Genomic DNA, 23,516 nt, shown 5'->3' on the forward strand with positions numbered 1-23,516 from the left:
TGAGCAGGTCTATTAATGGTTTGTAGTCCCTCATTGTTTTAGGTTGGTATTTTTTTGCTCCCTTAGGTAGCGTTCTGGCTGTGTATGCAATGTTATGGGTGTACTTAAGGAATTTTCTCCTCTCGTGTGAGGTCAGCGGGTCCTTCTCGATAGTTATTGGAGGAGGCCGCACCCTCGTCTCATGATTGGTAGGATCTTCCTTCTCCTTGGTTAGAACCTCGTACTGGTTTGTGGTGCTGACAGGTAAACTATGCTGGGTGGCGGGTGCCTTGGCAGCATGCTTTTTGTCTATGGGAGTAAATCCTTCTCCATCCTCTTGTTGCTTGGTCTTCTTCTCAGGGAGTTTCTCCTGAGAAGGCGCGGTTAGGTTTTCAGCTGTCCTCTTCGGCGTTTTAGGTTTGGTAGAAGTAGGGGTTCCCTCGACAATTTTATAGAGCTGTTTAAATGCTAATCTTAGGTCCTTATTATAGGCATTGCTTATGTATGTATCCGCAGGGATTTTTTCTTTTGAAGTGGTTATAGTAGCTGGGGAGATAGTTGTCTTCTCAGCCGGTTTCTGCGCGGGCGGTTTCATGCCAGAGTCCTTCCTCTTCTGTGTTCTTTCCTCCTTTTCCCTCGACGAGTTCTTTTTCAGGTATGAATTTCTACTACCCTGGGATGGGTTGAGAGTGCTTGAACCTTCCCCAGCCGAAGCTACTCGGTCCACCCCGGTTCGGTTGGGTCCAAGCATAGTGCGTGCGTGAGTGCCGTTTATGGACATTGCGGCAGTATTTGCTTTGTGTGTGTGTGTGTGTGTGTGTGTGTGTGTGTGTGTGTGTGTGTGTGTGTGTGTGTGTGTGTGTGTGCGCGCGCGCTCAGGGGTGTGTTAGACATGTGTTCCCTACCTACCTAGCTGCACCAAGCTATACAAGCCACGGGCCTGTAGGCCGGCCGATAGGGTAGGGGAGGGTGGGTCAAACGCCTGTAGGCGGACCGCTGGACAAAGTTTGGGGTCCCAGCACTCAGGTACCGTTGCTTTAGGCATATGTTTTTTAAGTGGTGCCTCCCACGGTAAAAAGCAAGCGAGTAGCCTGGGTGAGGGTTGGTCCAATGGACGGCAGATCGGCGAGACAAATTTGCTCATCAAGGTTCCGGCTGATACACCGATAAACAGCGTACCAGACCAGGAGTTGAGTGCCGGCTTTCGGCAGTAGGAGAATTGGCCCCTACCAGGAGCCAGTGCTGCCTCGCCCCAGGTTTGTTGTCCGCGGTCCCAGTGAGCGCACGCAAGATGTTGCTGAGAACGTACTGTGCCCAGCCTAGCCTAGCCAGAGCGAGCGCCGTGACCGTAGACCCATTGATGTGCCTAGCCTTGCCAGAGCAATAACTCAGAGCTGCAGTGCTTCTTCTTCTCTCTCTCTCTCTCTCTCTCTCTCTCTCTCTCCCCTCTCCTATCTCCTCTCCTCTCCTCTCCTCTCTACAAGCGTGCTGCTCCACGGACTGCCGATGAGTAATGACTGACTGAATACAGTGGAGACCACTGCGTAGGCTACTTGGAGCCACCGGCAGTGCCAATCCACTATGAGAGCCTTTGTCTCATTACCAAAAATTGATGCCTGCTTGGCCATCAGATGATATAGATGTTGATTCCCATAGGGAATCTGAAATATTTGTCCCGAATGAGTAAATTTATAATACCAATATAAATGGTCTGTTATTGGACATTATAAATTTTCCACCTAACTCATTCCTGGTTGCCAGCGTTTCCCTCCCCTATGGGAATCAACATCTATATGATCTGATGGCCAAGCAGGCATCAATTTTTTGGTAATGAGACAAAGTCTCTCATAGTGCATTGGCACTGCCGGTGGCTCCAAGTAGCCTACGCAGTGGCCTCCACGGTATGCACTGCGTCTTGGTAGGTGTGCTAGGTATCAACTGATGAGCCCAACCTAGCACATGGGGGCGAAACGCTGGCAACCAGGAATGAGTTAACTGAAAAATGTATAATGTCCAATAACGGACCATTTATCATCATTATCATCATCATCATCATTTCCCTTTATCCAGCTGTAGCCGAGTAGGGGCAAATATGGTTCCTCTCCACTTTCTCCGGTCTTTCCACCACTCCTCCTCCAACACTGTGTCCCAGTCCCGGTTTCTTTCTATAATGCTGCGTTGGATGGTATCCTTCCATCTCAATCGTGGTCGTTCACGGCCTCTCCTTCCTTGGATTTGCATTTCCATCACCTTTTTTGGCATTCTTTCGTCGCTCATTCGCTTTATGTGCCCAAACCATCTTAGTCGGCTCTTCTCTATTCTATCATTCATTTTTTCCACTCCAATTTCTTCCCGGATTTTCTCATTCCTTATTTTGTCTCTTCTACTCTTCTGTATCATACTCCTCAAGAATTTCATTTCGGCTGCCTGTATTCGACTCTCATCCTTCTTTGTCATTGTCCAAGTTTCTGCTCCGTAAGTTGTTATGGGTACGTAATACATCTTGTACATAGTATCCTTTGCTTCCATTGGCACATCTTTGTTCCATAACATATTTCTTACACTATGATAGAAACAACTTCCAGCTTGAATCCTTTTACTAATCTCAGCATCCAGTCGAGCATTCTCCATTAATTCACTCCCCAGGTATTTAAACGTTTCCACTACTTCCAGGGGCTTGTCTGCAAGTCTAATCTGACCTTTCCCTTCTTTCTCCCCTCTAGTCATAACAAGAGTTTTACTCTTTTCTACACTTATTTTCAATCCACATTCTTCAATCTTCCCATTCACCACATTTAACTGTTCTTGAACCTTCCTGTCGTCTTCTCCCCAAATCACAATATCATCTGCAAATAACATCATGTTCATTTCTCTTCCTCCATATGCTGCTTTTGCCGTTCTCATGATGTCATCCATTACTATTGTAAACAGGATTGGTGATAGAACACTTCCCTGTCTCAGCCCACTAGTTATTTTGAACCAACTTGTCCTGCCAACTTGTGTTTTGCACGCAACTACAACATTCCTTTACAATGCCATGATCATTTTTATTAATCCCTGTCCAATTCCTTTTTGCACCAGACTGTCCCAATCTTTCATCCTAGGGACACTGTCATATGCCTTTTCAATATCAATGAATGTCATCACCATATCATTCCCGTACTCCCAATGCTTTTCCATTAGTTGTCTCATTATGAAAATGGGCTGTATTGTTGACCTTCCACTTCTGAAACCAAACTGATTTTCCTGTATCTGCTTCTCAACCCTCCACCTTATTCTACTTTCCGGACCATTTATATTGGTATTATAAATTATTATAAAGTATTATAAATTTACTCATTCGGGACAAATATTTCAGATTCCCTGTGGGAATCAACATCTATATCAACATAATTGTTATTTACCACATTTTCAATCAACTGCTAGGAAGTAGCAAAATAGTTTCGGTAATAGCAAATTTTTGCCTCGGCAACTTGAAAATGTTTCTTTCTTCCATAATCCCTACAGGTATCTTTAGAACCCCTTTTGAATTCTATCTGTTTCCAAGGAGTCCTTGGCGTATCAAATGGAAGTGGGACTGTGTCACTTTCATAGGTCTGAAGCTTGCTAAAAACATTGCTCGATAAATTTAACAGGAGGATTTTAGAAACCACAATCCATTGGGTAGGTCTTTTTTGCTAGTGGCTTTACGTCGCACCGACACAGATAGGTCTTATAGCGACGATTTGGGTAGGTCTAGCCACCTGAGGACAAAGAAGGCCACTACTCAGAATATGTCCGAGATTCCTGCTCCTATCCAGTGGCAACTGGCATTTCTCTTAGTAGGTCATTTAACTGTTGTCCATGGTTCACCAACCACAGAAATTATTTACTTAATAACTATAATACTAATCAGATGACTTCCGGTACTATGTGCAGACATTTTGATTTGGCATCATTTATACTGCAATGTGTGTCATTATCAGTATTCCAGTGTACTCTGCAAAATGGCAGAGAAATCGAAATATGTTGGGCGATATGTGGCCAAGTTTACATTTTTTATTAACACCAGATGCGTCATCAGAGATCTTTTACATGTGGACATGATACAACATGGAATGCTGAATGGACGTTTTTCTGCCCTTCAGCAATCCACAACTCAGTCAATTTTTAACACTTGATCTTGGGATCCAGAGGCCAACACCCTACCACTGAACAATAGCGGAAGTTGAAAGGTTTGCCGGGCTGAGTGACTCAGATTGTTGAGTTTGCTGGCCTTCTGACTCCAACTTGGCAGGTTCGATCCTGGCTCAGTTCAGTGGTATTTTAAGGTTCTCAGATACATCAGCCTCATGTCAGTCGATTTATTGGCATGTAAAAAGACTCCTGCAAAACTAAATTCTGGAACATTGGCATCTCTGATAGTAGTTATTGGGATGCAAAGCAAATAACATTTACATTATTATTGTAGGAGCTGAAAAGATGATTTCCTTTTTTTTTTTTTTTTTTTTATGATTTGCTTTACGTTGCACTGACACATGTCTTTGGTGTGTCATAGAAAGAAAGAGATCCACCTAATCAATACTAATTTTATTAAAATTTTCATAATAACAGGACCGGTTTCGACTCTTCACAAGTCATCCTCAGCTGTCATATACATACACATTAGAATACATGTTTTAATAGTTGCACCTTGCCTTATCGGTTTGTCGATATGACGTACTGCTGATAAAACGGTACATGACTAAAATGCTTCTTGGCCTCTTGGCTAAGATCAAAGTATAGACTTACTGGAAGAGATCATATGTAGTGGAGCTCCGCGATCTTAACATCTTTTCTCGTGTCCTGTGTAGTGTAAATGGTTGTCAGGGAATATTTGTGCAGTTATTTGCTGTAGTGGTTGTGTGAACATGTTATCTTAAGAGTCTACAGGGTAAAACTTTTCATAGCACAGGAACCACTGTTTAATGTTAATTTGTCATTGGGGATATAAGTAAGTTCTTGGCGACTGGTACCAACTGATGTGACGTAATTAGTTCCTGGTACCAACTTAACTTAGTTCCTAGTACAAAATAAAATGAGTTGATTTCTTGCAGTATCTTTGAATTTTAATATTTTATGTATGAACTTGGACAAAGAGGAGATTTTAATCAGAAAAGCAAGAATTTTCATTGCAATAAATTTTTCTAAGATTCATATTTTATTAATATTTTACTATTTCTCAATATTCTATTATAATTAAAATAATTTTGAACTATTTGTGATTATGTTAGGTATAGATTTTGTCTTTTGAGGAAATTTAATATTACTCTCTAAAAAGTATCTTAATTGTCAACCAATTTTTTTGTCATTTAGAAGGTTAATGGTATACACAGCATTTCATTGAGTTGGTCTGCTTTTCTTCCTACAGCCTATTAACTTGAGAGGCATACTCCATTATAAAACCTGCATTTATACAAGACAGTTATTCGTCTAAAATATTTTCTCTTATGCTATTTAACTGAAATTTCTAAGGATATGTCATGTTCTCTGTTGTAGAGTGTTGAATTTCACGAGAAAGGAAAACGCCACAAGGAGAATGTCACTCTACGCCTCAAGGATATCAGCAAGAAGAGTGCTAAACAGCACAAAGAGATGCTTAGTGTGGACGAAGAGATGAAGAAGATGGAGGAGGTAAACCCTAACAAATATCTTTGTATTTCTTTTGTTATAGTTGTAATGTCCATAGTTAAACAAATGGAAGTTCTTTCGGTGCCTTGTCTCTTCTACAGCAATTTTGAGTTGCATTAATGTCCTCACTACTGTATATGGTAAGTACCGTTAAATGGGGTAATATCAGACAGATTATTAATATAAATGGCCATAGTTGAATAGATTTTTTGATATGCATGATTTTGAGAATATATTATGTTTAAGATATGTTTTAGGAGTGATAATAACATAGATCAGAACTTTAAACAATATTTTGAAATCCCAGTAATGATTAGTTTAAAGTGTCCTATCTAACCCCACAATGGGGTTATGTAAGATAAAATTCTAAAAAGAATTTAATTGTATAAAGTCCACCTGTTCAATACAAGTTTACCATTTAATAAATGGTCTGTCTAAAAAGCTACATAGGACATGTTTCGACATAGCCTAGAGATTATCTTCAACTAAAATAACACAAAGATGAAAGACATATACAAAAACAGTGGCACATAAAAAACTTAAGATAAAATACAATCAACAAATGCAATAGCAATCTATGTTTAAAATGTTCATAGCTTCAATCTTGGATGAATCTAGTTGTAACAGGCGTGGGTCCAACCGTATTTATCACAACTATTGGTTGGTTGTAGGAATACTTTAAAATTGTGAAGACAGTCAAATACTATCTGTTTGTCATGCTTCTGGAAACGGAGTGAAAAAAAAAGTACAATTGTTAGAGGATGGTGCAAGAGGATAGTTTATATATGAAATTCCCTTAGTCACAAAAGCTATAAAATATACCAAGGTCTGAACCACCCATCAATAATCAATAACAAACACAGTGTACTTAGAAGTACTGTAGTGTAGTGGAAAGCAGTGCAGGTACTGGTTGAACCGTGTACCCTCCACTTTCTTCAACTTCATTCTGTTTCCAGAAGCATGACATATAAATAACATTTGACTGTATTCACAATCTTAAAGTATTCCTCCAGCCAACCAATAATTGAGATAAATACGGTTGGACCCGTACTTTTTACAATTTTTTTTTTTAAAGGCTATTTGCTTTGTCGCACCAACACAGACAAGTCTTATGGCGACGATAGAACAGGAAAGGCGTAGGAGTGGGAAAGAAGCAGCCGTGGCATTAATTAAGGTACAGCCCCAGCATTTGCCTGGTGTAAAAATGGGAAACTATGGAAAACCATCTTCAGGGTTGCCGACAGTGGGGTTTGAACCCACTATATCCCGGATGCAAGCTCACAGCTGCGCAAACCTAACCGCACGGCCAACTCGCCTGGTCCCGGTACAACTACATTAATCCAGATTGAAGCTATGAACATTTTAAACATAGATTGCTATTGCAATTGTTGATTGTATTTTATCTTAAGTTTTTTTATGTATCACTCCTTTTGTATATGTCTTCCATCTTTGTGTTATTTTAGCTGATGATGACCTCTGGACAGACCATTTATCAAATGGTGAACTTGTATTGAACAGGTGGACTGCACACAATTAAATTCTTTTAGAATTTTATCTTATTCAAAGTCAATATGGAACCGGAATGTAGTTCATTACTTGTAATGATGGGGTTATTTCAGATACTTATTGCTGTCTCCATAGTGTCTTGATTTCGCTGATCTTGGGATTATTTCAGATTCAAGTATGATATTTGAACTGGGAAATTGATTATTTGTTGTATTTGACAGCCCGAAATGCACAATATAACACAATTATATGATACATTTGAGGGTTGTAATATAAAAAGACTAAGCAAAATATAATGATTTAAACCATTTCTAGATTTCACGTAAAATTACATGAGCAACGAAGGTAACTTTGTAAGAGGACTTTAAGTCCATCTTCCCTTCCTTGTCTGAAGGAATTGGTACTACTAACAATTCAATCTTTTCCAACTGTGTCATCATTTGGAATTTGTGGGAAGACAAAAACGTACATTTACTCTCTTGGTGTGGTCAAGAAAGGGTGGATAAACCTGCATTCCTCCTCTTTGCTCTATACTGATGGCCTTCTGATTGATCCAGGATTGATTTTATTTACTTTATATGTTGAAATGAAATTTAAAGGTCTGGGTTTATTTTGTGCATCATGCGAAGTATATCTGCAACATATCAATGCATGCAAAATTTTGAAATCTTCCATTAACGTCTTTATACGCTCAACGAGAAACTTATGTCAAGAAATCAGCACGAGCCTCGCCGTATTGAATGTAGCAGAAACAGAATCTATTCGAGACAAAAGGCACGGTTTTGTAGATACAAAGAAAGTTCAACTCGAATTGAGAAGAAGAGCTTTGGACACGTGGAACAGGAAAGAGCATAAAGGCAAAGGTGTAGTCCTATTTAAACAGTATACTCCAGGGAATACATGGATTCGTGTTCATAAGGATTGTCTTGCAGTGAATGGTGTGATGCAATAAAAATGAATACCAGTGTGTCTGCTGTGGGTACTGTACCTGGCAGATCCCAGGCCAGTAGCCTCTGTCAGCGTTGCCACAGAGTGTTCAAAACCCTTTCACCTGTCCGCAGGGTGAATTACTATGCACCTCGTGCCATAATGTAGCCAGATCAATGATAGCTAACGCTTAGAGAGGACAAGGTTATAATGTCTTATGAAGAACTACACGGTCTCTCCAACAGAGGAAGCAACCGACACATTGACACTATTGCATAGCTGCCAACTATTCCGTTTTTTCCGTAAAATGTATGGATTTTGAGTGTGTTTTATGGTTGTAGGGATGAACAACGTTATTGTATGGATTTCGAATATCTGCGCTTGGTTTCGCTTTCTGCGGTCAAATCGGATTTGACTTTTGATAGTAGCTGATAATACGAGATGCAGTGTTTGAAATTTGACTGGTAAATGTATCGATAATCACATTATCGATTATCACCATGCTTTTCTCACCTGTTCAACCTCAACTGCTACTTCATTCACTGAGATGTTCCCAAACAAGAAGCAGGCTGTGATTTTGAGGAAAAGAAATCTGTGAAAAGAAGCAGGCTATGAATTTATATATAACAACTTTAGTAACTGCGTCGTAGCAGCTGTGAAAGGCTTTGTTTGTGTGAATAGAGATTTCAACTATAACATCGCCATTACCACACTCAAGAAGTCCATCATGATCTTCAAGAACACTTAACCTCATATGATCTCATTATCTACTGTATCTATATCCATTGTTTTTAAGGTACTCTTTGTCCTTGGGCAACCTGCAGCTGTTGCAGGAAGATTGTATAATAAATAAAACCTGGGAGCAACATCAAGTTGTCTTCTATATTTTCATTTCATTGTCTGATATTACCCTAGTGTATTCAGTTCTTTGAAAATAATTTATGTACCTTTCAGCTGCTATGAGAGCTAAAGTGATACAACATTCCGATGCTTCAAAGACTGCTTTACAAGGGAATATTTCTTGCTAGTTATTTCTACACTACTGTAGCAGCATAAGTGTTCAGTGTCTGATACAATCACGTGTAACAATCACCACACAAAACACTGATGTGCTGAGGCTACAATACACATAAAAAAAACTGTGTGCTAATGTTCGGAAAGCTTGGGAAAAAAGAGCTGTAGGAATATGGCATTACCAACCTGAGACTGAAGAGTACACTTGCTGTCTGAAATAACTGCTGCATCCGAAATTCCCCCACTTTATGGTATGTTGACTCTTGTCAGGAAATGAAGTTCATAATGCCCCTTTCACATTTTAAGCATCTTTTGTTGTTATATGAGTAAAAGCTGCCATCTGTCGAAAAATAGAGTAACCGCCCTTCACACCCCTGACTGCAGCTAGACGTGCTGGCAGTGACTCAGTGAGGTGATGATAGGTCAGCATACTGTCAAGGTGCATTATTATGCTGGAAGATTGCATCTCGAGTGTGTAATGCATTATTAACATGATTAAAATCAGCAATGTGATGTTTTCTTGTTGAATTTGACTCTACTGTGAGTGCTGTGTAGTCTGTACAGGAAGAGATTTCTCGAAGTGCTGAGTGTCAACCAATAATATGTAATGTGATAAATCCACTGGAGTGTTTAATTTATCAGTGAATATCATTGTACTGATAGGAGAAAAGTGTCACGATATTATTGTACTAGTGTGTTTCGTTGTAACATTATATTCACAATTTTTTATCTTTTTTTAAAATAAGTTGTGCTAGGTAAAATATTTTCTCACTCGATGGTTCTAAACTCATCATATCCAAAATATAAATTTAATTTATTGACATTCTAATAATTATATTTATAATTTCTCAGTAAGACACCCTCTGATCTTACACTTAAATGCATGGTAATACAATTAAATAAGTGAGACTTATATGAAAAAACTACACATTTTTGGCTTTCCCTGAAATATCACTTATGGTGGATAACTACAGTTGATGAATTTTGTCTTTTTCCAATATCTGTGTTTTCAAAATATCCAGTTGTCAAGTGAAAAAGTCCACCTTTCAACACTTTTTATATCATACATTTAATTATGCATTATTTTATAGAATGCATGTTTCGTCTCCTATAGGGAACATCTTCAGTTCTTTGAAAAACTTAGCTTAAAATCATAAAGATAACAATCAGGTTAAGAACACTTTAAATCATTATTTGCAGATATAGTTTTTAAAATGATTAAATTCTGTAGTCTTGCAATTGTTGGAGTTAATACTATTTATGTGAAACGAACATCGTGTCCATTGGATATTTTAACCACTTTTGAATTTCATTTTACTTTAGATTATATCTACAAAGATGGTTTTGTTTTTAAGAGTGCATGGTTCACATAGATACTATTAACTCCAACAGTTACATGACTAAAGAATTTAATCATTTTAAAAACTATATCTTCAACAGTAATTATTTTAATTGTTCTTAAGGTGCTTGACACCTTTATGGTTTTAAGCAAAGTTTTTCAAGGAACTGAAGATGTCTCCTATAGGAGCCTAACCATGTATTCTTAAAAAATAATGTTGAATAGGTGGACCTCTTCACTTGACAATTGGATATGGTGGATAAGACAAGTTTTGGAATGGAAGGTAATGCGAACGACAGGAAGCATGAACAACAAATGGCAAATAAGTTAATATGGGAAGGGCACTTGATTCAGAAAGTGATGGAACCAACTAGAGGAAAGAATATTTTGGATGTGGTGCTGATAAAACCAGATGAGCTCTATAGAGAAACCGAAGTAATCAATGGTATTAGTGATCACGAAGCTGTTTTTGTCGTACTTGAAAATAAATGTGAAAGAAAGGAAGGTATTAAAATTAGGACTATTAGGCAGTACCATATGGCTGATAAAACAGGCATGAGGGAGTTTTTAAAAAGTAACTATGATCACTGGAAAATGGTAAATAAAAATGTAAACAGACTCTGGGATGGGTTTAAAGCAATTGTTGAGGAATGTGAAAATAGGTTTGTACCTTTAAAGGTGGTAAGGAGTGGTAAAGATCCACTATATTATAACAGAGAAGTAAAGAGACTAAGAAGAAAGTGCAGGTTGGAACGAAATAGAGTTAGAAATGGTTATGGAAGTAAGGAGAAATTGAAGGAACTTACTAGGAAATTGAATCTAGCAAGGAAGTCAAATAAGGATAACATAATGGCAAGCATAATTGGTGGTCATACAAATTTTAGTAAAAAATGGAAGGGTATGTATAGGTACTTTAAGGCAGAAACAGGTTCAAAGAAGGACATTCCAGGAATCATTAATGTACAAGGGGAGTGTGTATGCGAGGATCTTCAAAAGGCAGTTGTATTCAGTCAGCAGTATGTAAAGATTGTTGGTTACAAGGATAATGTCCAGATAGGGGATGTGAGTAATACTAAAGAAGTATTAAAATTTACCTATGATAACAATGACATTTACAATAAGATACAATAGTTGAAAACTAGAAAAGCGGCTGGAATTGATAAGATTTCTGGGGATATACTAAAGACAATGGGTTGGGATATAGTACCATATCTGAAATACTTATTTGATTATTGTTTGGTTGAAGGAGCTATACCAAATGAATGGAGAGTTGCTATAGCAGCCCCTGTGTATAAAGGAAAGGGTGATAGACATAAAGCTGAAAATTACAGGCCAGTCAGTTTGACATGCATTGCATGTAAGCTTTGGGAAAGCATTATTTCTGATTATATTAGACATGTTTGCGAAATTAATAACTGGTTTGACAGAAGGCAGTTTGGGTTTAGGAAAGGTTATTCCACTGAAGCTCAGCTTGTAGGATTTCAGCAAGATATAGCAGATATCCTGGATTCAGGAGGCCAAATGGACTGTATTGCGATTGACCTATCTAAGGCATTTGATAGGGTAGATCATGGACGATTACTGGCAAAAATGAGTGCTATTGGACTAGAAAAAAGAGTGACTGAATGGGTGGCTATATTTCTAGAAAATAGAACTCAGAGATTTAGAGTAAGTGAAGCTTTATCTGACCCTGTAATAATTAAGAGGGGAATTCCTCAAGGCAGTATTATTGGACCTTTATGTTTTCTTATATATATTAATGATATGTGTAAAGAAGTGGAATCAGAGATAAGGCTGTTTGCAGATGATGTTATTTTGTACAGAGTAATAAATAAGTTACAAGATTGTGAGCAGCTGCAGGGTGACCTCGATAGTGTTGTGAGATGGATGGTGGGCAATGGTATGATGATAAACGGGGTTAAAAGTCAGGTTGTGAGTTTCAAAAATAGGAAAAGTCCTCTCAGTTTTAATTACTGTGTTGATGGGGTGAAAGTTCCTTTTTGGGATCATTGTAAGTACCTAGTTGTTAATATAAGAAAAGACCTTCATTGGTGTAATCACATAAATATGATTGTCAATAAAGGGTACAGATCTCTGCACATGGTTATGAGGGTATTTAGGGGTTGTAGTAAGGATGTAAACAGATCTCTGCACATGGTTATGAGGGTATTTAGGGGTTGTAGTAAGGATGTAAAGGAGAGGGCATATAAGTCTCTGGTAAGACCCCAACTAGAGTATGGTTCCAGTGTATGTGACCCTCACCAGAACTACTTGATTCAAGAACTGGAAAAAATCCAAAGAAAAGCAGCTAGATTTGTTCTGGGTGATTTCCGACAAAAGAGTAGCGTTACAAAAATGTTGCAAAGTTTGGGCTGGGAAGGCTTGGGGAGAAAGGAGACGAGCTGCTCGATTAAGTGGTATGTTCCGAGCTGTCAGTGGAGAGATGGCGTGGGAGGACATCAGTTGACAAATAAATTTGAGTGGTGTCTTAAAAAGTAGGAAAGATCACAATATGAAGATAAAGTTGGAATTCAAAAGGACAAATTGGAGCAAATATTCATTTATAGGAAGGGGAGTTGAGTATTGGAATAACTTACCAAGGGAAATGTTCAATAATTTTCCAATTTCTTTGCTATCATTTAAGAAAAGTTTAGGAAAACAACAGATAGGGAATCTGCCATCTAGGTGACTGCCCTAAATGCAGATCAGTAGTGATTGATTGAAAAAAAAAAACCCTCGTATCTTACTCAACCAGATCACTTGGGACGACCTGTTCACCTTGACCTTCGACAGATCAATACAGTAACTGCCTGATGCATATATATTTTTAGAATGGACTTACTGTGTGTGATACAGCGGCCTGTTGTTGCCTATCACTAGAAATTATTTCGCTCTGCAAAGTACATTCACAGTGCCTTGGTACAGTATCAAACTCTTTATAGTGCTCAAGGCATTGAAAGTGTGGCCTAATGTCGGGAGAAATAAGGGGCAGAAGCCTTGCTCCGTATAGTATAAAGCCTTAAATAATGTTTTTCTGTTGCTTTAGTTATAGCCATCAATTGTCAGTGACCCATGGGCCATAACTATTAATTTTACCGTATTTTTGTGATCAGTGTTGCCTCATGTGGAATGACCATCCCTTGTATATTGGAATGTTTTAATAGATTTTGACTTTCAAATGCCCTACACAGAAGAAGGTGAACAGGTTGACTGTCCATTACAATATACAATATATATATATAAAATTATAAAACCGTAATAGGATCATATTTACTAATTTGCTCACATTAGAATGGAAAAGCATCTGCAGCAACAGTTTTAGTTTGTGTCAGATTAAGTTATTTGGAACAAATTATCTCTATATGAGAATGAACAGTCAGTTGCTGATTTTAATCTGGTTTCTTATACTTTTGAATGTATCTGTTTTAAACATTGGCGTAAAGGGTGATCTTCACATGTTTCAGGCAGCCCTGAAGGCCTACATGAAAGATGTGGAAGCAAATGCTGACTTAACCTCGCGCATAATAAAAGAGCAGTTAGCAGAAAAGGAGAAACAAGCTACAGAAGATGAAAAGAGCATTTCTTTGGAAGAGGAGGAGGATGGTGATGACAAATCAGGCTGTAAAGAAGAACAGGAGGAAGAAGAAAAACAACACAAAGAACCACCCCAGCCTGAACCTGAGTCAAAAGTAAAAATGTGGTATGAAGCTGTGTCAGATGAGGGTTACACTTACTACTGGCATATTGAAACTGGAGGTGAGTTCTTTTTGCTTTCTGACTATATTGGAAACAATTTTCAGACTTCATGTAGGTAGAGTACCTTTGTTCATTGATAATGGGAGCATACATGCAGTATATACAGTGGATAATAAAAATATCAGCAAGTGTACAGAAGTTACTATTGTTAATCTTCTAGAAGGCATTATTAATACCAAATACCCGCCTCTGTAGCATAATGGTTAGCGTTGTCGGCTGCCGTCCTCAGGAGCCTAGGTTCTATTCTCGGTACTGACAGAAATTTAAGAATGGTAGGAGTGCTGGTATGTGGTTGAAATGGTACATGCAGCTCACCTCCAATGGAGGGTGTGCCTGAAAAGAGCTCCACCACCTCGGGATGAGGACACGAGTTGTCTGCCGCCGTAGCGTAACTGTTAGTACTATTAGCTGCCATCCTTGGGTGTCCGGGTTTGCTTCCTGGTACTGCCTAAAATGCAAGAATGGCAGAAGGACTGGCATGTGGTTAAAATGGTACACGCAGTTCACCTCCATTTAGGGTGTGCCTGAAAAGAGCTGCATCAACTCAGGACGAGGACACGAGTTTTGTCCGCCTCCATACCGTAACGGTTAGCACTATTAGCTACCATCCTCGGGGGCCCGGGTTCGGTTTCTGGTACCATCAGAAATTTAAGAACGATATGAGGACTGGTATGTGGTTAAAATGGTACATGCAGCTTCCCTCCTTTGCGGGTGTGCTCGAAAAGAGCTGCACCACCTTGGGATGAGGACACAAGTTTACTTTAATATCAAATGCTTAAGGTGACTAGGCTACTTGTAATGCTTAGTGGGTCAAATTGTGAAACTGCATAAGGGGCGCTGACTGTTCTTCGCTGTTTAAATCACCCGTAACAGAATCTTCATCTGATAGTAAATAGTAGTCTGCTGGCTTACAAGCTTCTTCTTCAACCATTCTCAATTCCAGGCACAGTGGGAAAGCTGTGCCACTTCATTCCGTCTTTCCACTACTCTTCTTCGATTACTGTGCTGCTGTGAACTCTTCTAGCTTTGGTGCTCTCCACTACAGTGTCCCTCCATCTCATTCTAGGTTTTCCTCTCGCTCTTTTTCCAGTAATAGTTTTCCTAATCCTCTTGTTTTACATTCACATCAGGTGCCAAACCATGCTAGCTTTGCTCTGTCAGTTCTCTTTTGCAATTTATGAACACCTGCTCTTTTTCATTCTCTTTGTGTTGTATTGTCATGTCTGGCCTTTCCTTGTATGCTCCTTAAATCCCACTCTCGTTTCTCTCTGTCAAGGTCCAGGTTGCTGAAGCATACATCAATATTGATACAAAAAAAGCATGAATACAGGTCCTTCGTGCATATATATAATTATTCTATATAATGTCCGTATTATGTCCCATAAAAATGTAGCTACAAAATCAGTGCATGATGATAAATTAATAAAAAATTGGAATTTATTCTACCATCAGTTCTGACACTGGCAGCCTGTAATAACCTACCCTTGTTCTCTTAAACCTTCAGCATTGCTAGCTTATTGTCCTTGTGAGCTCTGCATACACCTCGCCAAAAGACGTTATTATAACTGTCTGTTCCTCTTGTAACATTTTTCAGTTACTTGATGCATACTGAAAATCTGATCCTGACAGTCCCTTTATACTCTGAAACTGTTCTGGTATTCAACAAACTTTCTCTTCATCACCGATCACACTCTGTTCTCTAAAATGCTGGGAAACATCTTGCCTGGTATTACCAATCAAAGAAATACGTTAATAGGTGTTGAAATCGTATTACCGTGCTTATATATTGGTGCAATTTTTTCCAACCACAAGGTGTCTTACTCATTTCCATGCTTATTTTATTACTATTTTGCTATTGTTTTTACGTTGCACCAACTCAGGCATGTCTTACGGTAACGATGGGATAAGACTGGGTTTGGACTGGGAAGGAAGCAGCCGTGGCCTTAATTAAGGTACAGCCCTAGCATTTGCCTGGTGTGAAAATGGGGAAACCATTGACAACCGTCTTCAGGACTACTGACAATGGGGTTTGACCCACCATTTCTTGAATGCATGCTCACGGGCTGTGTTTCATTCTCTCTGCAACATTTGCAACAGAGGTTGCTGTCTTGAGATCTACCAGGGATACTTCTTATGAAACATTGTCATTGTGATTGCTTTGTACCAAGAAGTAAGTATAAATAACCACCTAATCGATTAGGTGGTTATTTATACTTACTTCTTGATTAAACATCGATACGGTCATGAAATGGACAACTTGTAATGCTTTGTACCATTCGCTACATGTAAAACCTCGATGGTGCTTTACCCACTTGTTGGTAGGTGTGTGTTCTTTATACAGCTCTACTCCCAGCCCCATTTGAGGAAATTTACACTACTTAACAATTTCCCTCTGAGAGTTTATAGAGTAATAAGATTAGATTAGCATGGAATGTTAGTAAGGTACCTTCTAATTGGACGAAAGCAGTAATGCACGTATCTATAAGCAAGGAAACAAGAAGGACTGCAATAACTACTGAGGTATTTTATTTATCAGTGTATAAGGCAAGGTGTTCATTGGCATTTGGGAAAGGAGGGTATAATCAATGAATGAAAGATGGATGAAAACCAGTGTGATTTCAGACCACAAAGGGGTTGTCAGGATCAGATTTTCAGTATGCACCAGGTAATTAAAAAATGCTATGAGAAGAATACAGTTATGTTTTTTACATCAAGAGAAGACACATAACAGAGTACCAAGGTAAGAGATGTTAGCCATACTGGGAGACTATGTGATTAAGGATAAATTATTAAAAGCAATTAACAGCATGTTGACAATTGGACTTCAGAGAGAATTGATAGTAGAATGAGTTCGTGGTTCAAGTTGCTTACAGGGATTAGACAAGGTTGCAATTTTTCACCTTTGTTGTTCATAGTTTACTTTGATCATCTTCTGAAAGGTATAAAGTGGCATGGAGGAATTCAGTTAGGTGAAAATGTAGTAAGCAGTCTGGCCTATACTGACAACTTGATCTTAATGGCAGAGTGTGCTGAAAGCCTGCAGTCGAATATCTTGAAACTTGAAAATAGGTGCAATGAGCGTGATATGAAAATTACCGATTCGAAAACTGAAGTGATGTCAGTAAGGAAGAAACCTAGGAGTATTGAATGTCTAAATAATTGCTGTTCACAGCTAGTACTGTAGCTGCTGTGTTATTGAATTCGCGATAGTTTTATCTGTGATTGACGTAGTTTCTGATACTGAAGTCAGCGCTCTCTGTCATGCAGGCAGAGTTAGCGAGTTAGCGCTGACAGTGCCAGCGTTCCAGAGCTTTACTTACATTTATCGGCCTGTATGTAATCATTAATAGTCCTAATGAGTGTGTTACAAGCATTTGTGTGCTGTAGGTAGACATCCCATTTGGCTTTAGTGTGTCCAAGGAATTTATACTTCTTAATTATTATTTACATTTTATGGCCTTCATTGGACCACTCTAGCCAACTTTATATGAAGAATTTTTCAGTTTCCTGTCAGCCCAGTACTTCTTCATTCTCTCTGATCTTATCCTTCTTTTTTCATTGGGAATCACCCTTCCTATTGTCTGTTTGTTGATTCTGCTTTGCAGTCTGGTTTGCTTGTCTGTGAGTTTTCTGATTTTCTTGGTTTTGTTTCTTAGGTCCTCCACTGTAATGTGTAGTTCATCCATATCTTCCTTGATTTCTGTAATCCGCTTAATGTTGCATTTACTATTCATAATTTTTCTATTATTCTCCTGATGATCCTGTTCTCTGGTGTCCTGATTAGATGTCCAAAAAATGAAATGCGTTTCTTCCTGATTGTGCTCATTACTGGTTCTATTTCCTTATAGACTGTTTCATTAGAAGCTACTTTCCAGTGCCCATCTTTTTGGTATGATTTGTTGATGCACGTTCTAATGGTTCTTCTCTCTATCTTGAGTATTTTGTCTGTTTGTGCAGTGTTAGTTGTTTTGAAGATGGTTTCACTTGCGTATGTTATTTCTGGTTGAGTGACTGTTTTGTAGTGTTTTTATTTTGTTGCTATTGACAGGCCTCTTTTGTTGTAGGTATTCTTGGTGACATATTGCGCTCTGATCAATTTATTTATTCTGTTATGCCATGCTGGCTTTTCATTGAGGTTATATGTTATGATTTCTCCCAGATATTTAAATGTATCTACAATTTTGATTTCTTGGTTTCCTATGGCAATTTTGTTTATGAGTGGTGGGTCAGTAAACATGATTACTGTCTTTTCAAAAGATATTCGAAGACCAATTTTCTGTGCTATTTCCTGTAGTGATATAACTTGTTGTCTGGTTTCCTGAATATTGTTTGACAAGAGAGTAAGGTCATTGGCAAATCCTAGGCAATTTAAACTTATGTTGTCTTTAGGTCTTCCAATTCGGATGTTCTTTGGGTTAATCTTGTACCATTCCCTCATTATATATTCCAAGGCACAGTTTAACAGCAGTGGTGACAAGCAATACTTCTTAACCCCTCAGCGTCGCAGCCTTTTAAAGAGCTTCCTACCTCGCGGCCGGATGAGATTTCAACTATGCGCGACTGAAATACATTGATTCACTTAAAGCGTTACTACTAGTATAAGAGTAGCCCGATATTCACGAAATTTGGAATTCCTTATGGTAGAACTATGTACATGAAGATAATTACATAATTGTTTCACATTTCCTTAGTAATTTATTTCCGTGTGATAGAGTTCGAAGCACTCTTCAAGACAGAGACCCAAGGCACACTCCTGGCAGCAGTACACCGATGTCTTCTTTTCACCGTGTTTTGAACACGCGATACAACGTCTCTGAGGTTTGGATTTCTCATTCTTGGGTGCTAATTTCCTGATAAAACGTATTTCCTGCAACCTTGGAACTGTATTCTGATGCACGCCGGCCTTGAATATTTCGTTTCCCGCCCGAGAAGCGTATTTTATAAACAAACCTTCTATCAGCTGAACCCGATAAGATACATAACTGCTCAATGTTTGTCCCTGTGACTTGTCTAAATATAATCATAATTCACTGTTGAAAACTTCCCTTCGACCTGTATGCGTATCTATAGTCCCTTACACGAAATTTCCAAGTACTGGTTCCTCCTCATCATTTACCACTGCATCGGCCACAGCCACATCATCTATTTCATTATCACTACTGCTAATACTGCCACTACTACTTCCGACTAAACTTTCATTTGAATTATACAACATTTCAAGCACGTTACTCTCAGCAGGAGCTAGCCATTGAGCGTGGTGCGTCACACAAGCTGATGAAGCTGCAGCGGGACTGAAAGCGGCAGGATGAAACTGAATGAGGGGAATAACATTTATGACGAATCAAACCAACTCGATACATATTTCAGATTAAAAGGTCGATACATCGTCTTTCAAACGAGATATATATACCATGCACAACTGCTTCTCGTGTCGTATGACAGAAAGCAGCACTAACTGATGCCTACACAGAGCACTCGTGGAGAGTTACGAAAAGACTACAGGCTGAGAAATAAAGACAAATATAATAAATAAACCGCACTCTTAATACAAAATTAGAGCAAAGAACATCACACGATAAGACAAACTTCTCAGATCATCATTTCTTTATTTTATTCTGTGGGAAAGAATGAAGCAAACGGACTATTAAAAAAGCAGGGATTGGTGCTCAGACATAATTGACAAATACTTATCCTTGCAAAAACAACTACACTTTAACGATTTTCAATTCTTATTTACAACACTGATAAACCCGAAAATGTCTTCTTGGAAACAAAACAATTTTCATATCCAAAACTCTTCGCGCTATAGCCGTAAATGCGAAACCATGTAAGGGTCTATACCACGTATAGAGGTCGGCGGCTACGGAAGAAAAGAGGGTCTATACCACGTATAGAGGTCGGCGTTGAGGGGTTAATAACAACAACATCAATAATAATAATGTTATTGGATTTACATCCCACTAACTACTTCTACGATTTTCGGAGATGCTGAGGTGCTGGAATTTAGTCCCGCAGGAGTTCTTTTACATGCCAGTAAATCTACCGACACGAGGTTGACGTACGAGGGGGGGATAAAATATAAACGAGATTTTATTTTTAAAATTCATTTATTGAAAAACACAAGGCAATTATAATTTATTTTTGCACATAGTTTCCTGCTTTGGAAATGCACTTGTCCCAGCATATAGGCAGCTGTTTGATGCCCTCATCGTAAAAAGAATAGGGTCGTGTCACCAGCCAGTTGTGTACAAAGTCTTCCACACTCTTGTCATCTTCAAATCATTGCCCTCCTAGAGCTTCTTTAAGCGGTCCGAACCAATGGAAATCGCAGGGCAACAAGTCCGACCTGTAAAGAGGATGATCAAGTGTACTCCAGTGCATTTCCTGTAGCTTGGAGACAGCTAGAGCTGCAGTATGGGGCCGTGCATTGTCGTGGAGGAGGATGACCTGTTGAATCGGATGGTTTCGTCTTTTGCGGCGATATGCAATCCTCGCCTTGTTCAACAGCTTACCTTAGTAAGCAGCATTGATTGTGTGTTGCTCATGCAAAAAATCAATCAGCAAAATACCTCGCCAATCGATAAAACGATTGCAAGAACATTGCCAGCTGACAGTCGAGTCTTGGCTTTCACTGGTGCTGCCTCCCCTTTCCTCTGCCACTCCTTACTGGCTTGTTTGGATTCAGGAGTTTAGTGGTGGACCCATATTTCATCGCAGGTGACAATCCGACACAAAAGTGCACCACCTTCTTCCACAAACCTTGCTGTAAGCCTCTGACAGACCTCCAAACGTCTCAACTTCAGATTTTCGGTCAAAAGACGAGGGACCAATCTGGAACACACTTTACGGAACTGTAGGTCATTTGTGATGAATGCTTGACAGCTGCCATAACTTATTCCGACTTGTTCTGCAATTTCTGATACTGTTGCTCATCGTCAATAATGTCTTTAACCACACGAATGTTTTCATCTGTAATGCTGGTCCAAGGAGGCGATCGTGTTGCTGATTTTGCACATGTTCTCGTCTTTCCTTGAACTTTTTATGCCAGGCAAACACACGCGTCTTTGACAATGCTTGATCACCAAACTGTGCAGTCAGTCTCTGCAAATTTCCGCCGTTGTAACTCCTTCACGAGCAAGAAATTTTATAATACTGCATTGCACAGTGGAAGGGTGCACTTGTTGTTGAATGTTACTGAGGAAACAGCGGGAAATATCTAACAGCACATTATCCCCACTCCTAACTGTCTCGCCTAAGCATAGCAGAAGCGCGGGGCTAGTCCTATCAACTGTTGATGTTCAGGAACACAAATCCCATTTATATTTGATCGACCTTCGTATTTGAGCACCTTCAAATACCACCGGACTGAGCCAGGATCGAACCTGCCAAGTTGGTGTCAGAAGGCCAGCGCCTCAACCTTCTGAGCCACTCAGCCCTGCAATTTATACTTCTTTCCTGTGTACAGTCTGGAAAATGTGTTGGTAACTGGAGTATTTGAGTCGTATGCGCGAACAAACATCTATGTTACATTTTTGTGGAATTTGAGATATTCAGGGAACAAACATCTATGGTGTGTCCTGGATCTGTATTTGCAGGTAGTTTGAGCATATCTCAACAGATGGCTATAGTATCCCCAAAATGGTGACGAGAAATCCACTTGAAAAATAATGGAACAAAAGTCTATGTTACATTGTTTCCCGTGCGAGCACTCAACAATGTCACAAATTGAATGCAATGTAATAAACACATTCTAGTCCGGAGATTGTTCAGTCTTAGATTACTGAGTTTATTTAGTTTATCATCGACGCCATAGTCATGCAATCAGACGATAGTAGTGATCGTAATGTACTGTTTTCCCCAAGCAGTGTACACAAGTTGATGAAAAACAGATTCAGGAAAAGGAAAAGTGACCCCAGTGGAAAGATGTGAAACGTAAACAATGAAGGAACAGTGGGAAAGCTTACATGAGTAACAGAGGTAAGCATGTAGAAGAATGTAAGAAACCAACAGATAATTTCGATTGTAAATGTAGAAATTCTGGGTGTAAAGAATTGAGTTGCGAATTAAAACTGTCCTATTTCCTGGAGTTTTATAAATTATCTTATGATGAACAGACTCTTTATTTAATGAATGTGTTGACTTAGAGTAACCTAACAGATGAAGGAAAGGACTAACAGATTCAATTTCTCGGAAAAAAGCTACATTTTGTTACAGATTAGGGTCTCTGCAAGTTTGTAAAACTACCCTTATGCACACATTTTCAATTTCGCACGAACGTATCCAAACTCTGCAGAGAAATATGAAAGACGGTGTCAGTGTTCCTAAAGATCAGAGGGGCAAGCATTTCAATCATCCTCACTTTATTAAAGATGAAATCAAAAGCAAAGTTACAGAACATATAAACAGCTCCCTAGGCAGCCCAGCCATTATTCTCGACACAAAACTGAAAAAGAGTACCTGTCACCTGATTTAACCTTAGCTAAAATGTACAGAGCCTTTAAATTAAAGCACCCTGAGGCTGAAGTAAGCCTTACGTACTATCAGTCAACCTTTTATGAAACGAATCTGAAAATAGGTTCTCCAATACTGTGACTTATTGTTTAACAAACTTCAAGCTGCTCGAACAGAAGAAGAGCGGAAGAAAATACAGACTGATAGTGTGCTGCACCATTACAAAGTCGATCAAGCATATAAAGCCATGCAGAACAATGGTAAATTTGCTGAAAGGAATGAAAATGTAACTGTGCTTTGTGTCGATCTGCAACAAGCTCTGTTCTGCCCTACGCTCACCCATTCATCCATGTACTACCAATGCCAGCTGTCTTCCTACAATTTTGCTATACATGATATGGGATGAAATAAAGTAACTTTCTATCTCTGGAATGAAACAATTGGGAAGAGGGGATCGACAGAAATAGCATCATGTTTACTAAAACACATCACTGACAACTTTCAACCAAGCAGTTTGCAGAGCAGAAAACTTATTGTGTGGTCCAATCGATGCGTAGGACAAAAAAATAACTGGCTACATCTTGTACTATTCAGGAAATTTGTTACCTCAGGATTTTTTGATGAAGTTCATCAAAAATTTCTGTGTTGGGGACTCAGAATCCTACCATGCGATAGAGACTTCGTATTAACTGAAAAACAGGAAAAGGTTTCTACAGTCCACGTTCCTTCTGAATTGAAGTACGTGATAGGGGAATCTTTTATTTCAAGGTACTATGAAATAGTAGAGATGGACAGAAATTACTTCAAAAGTTTTGAACCATTGACCAGGGGTATCATGAAGAATAAGGAACTAAAAATCACGGAGGCTATGTGGATAAAATTTACTAAAGATGAG

General features: G+C 38.9%; 1 protein-coding gene across 1 annotated transcript in view; it reads left to right on the top strand.

Moving 5' to 3' along the window:
* Positions 1 to 23,516, top strand: part of LOC136881108 (WW domain-binding protein 4) — a 146,378-nt gene that overhangs the window by 113,212 nt on the left and 9,650 nt on the right. The window contains exons 3-4 of the mRNA XM_067153745.2: positions 5,497 to 5,631; positions 13,879 to 14,170. Coding sequence (XP_067009846.2) covers positions 5,497 to 5,631; positions 13,879 to 14,170 — 427 coding nt within the window. The remainder of the gene's footprint in view (positions 1 to 5,496; positions 5,632 to 13,878; positions 14,171 to 23,516) is intronic.

This window comes from Anabrus simplex, chromosome 9 (assembly GCF_040414725.1).
Source record: "Anabrus simplex isolate iqAnaSimp1 chromosome 9, ASM4041472v1, whole genome shotgun sequence".
NCBI classification, from domain to species: Eukaryota; Metazoa; Arthropoda; class Insecta; order Orthoptera; family Tettigoniidae; genus Anabrus; species Anabrus simplex.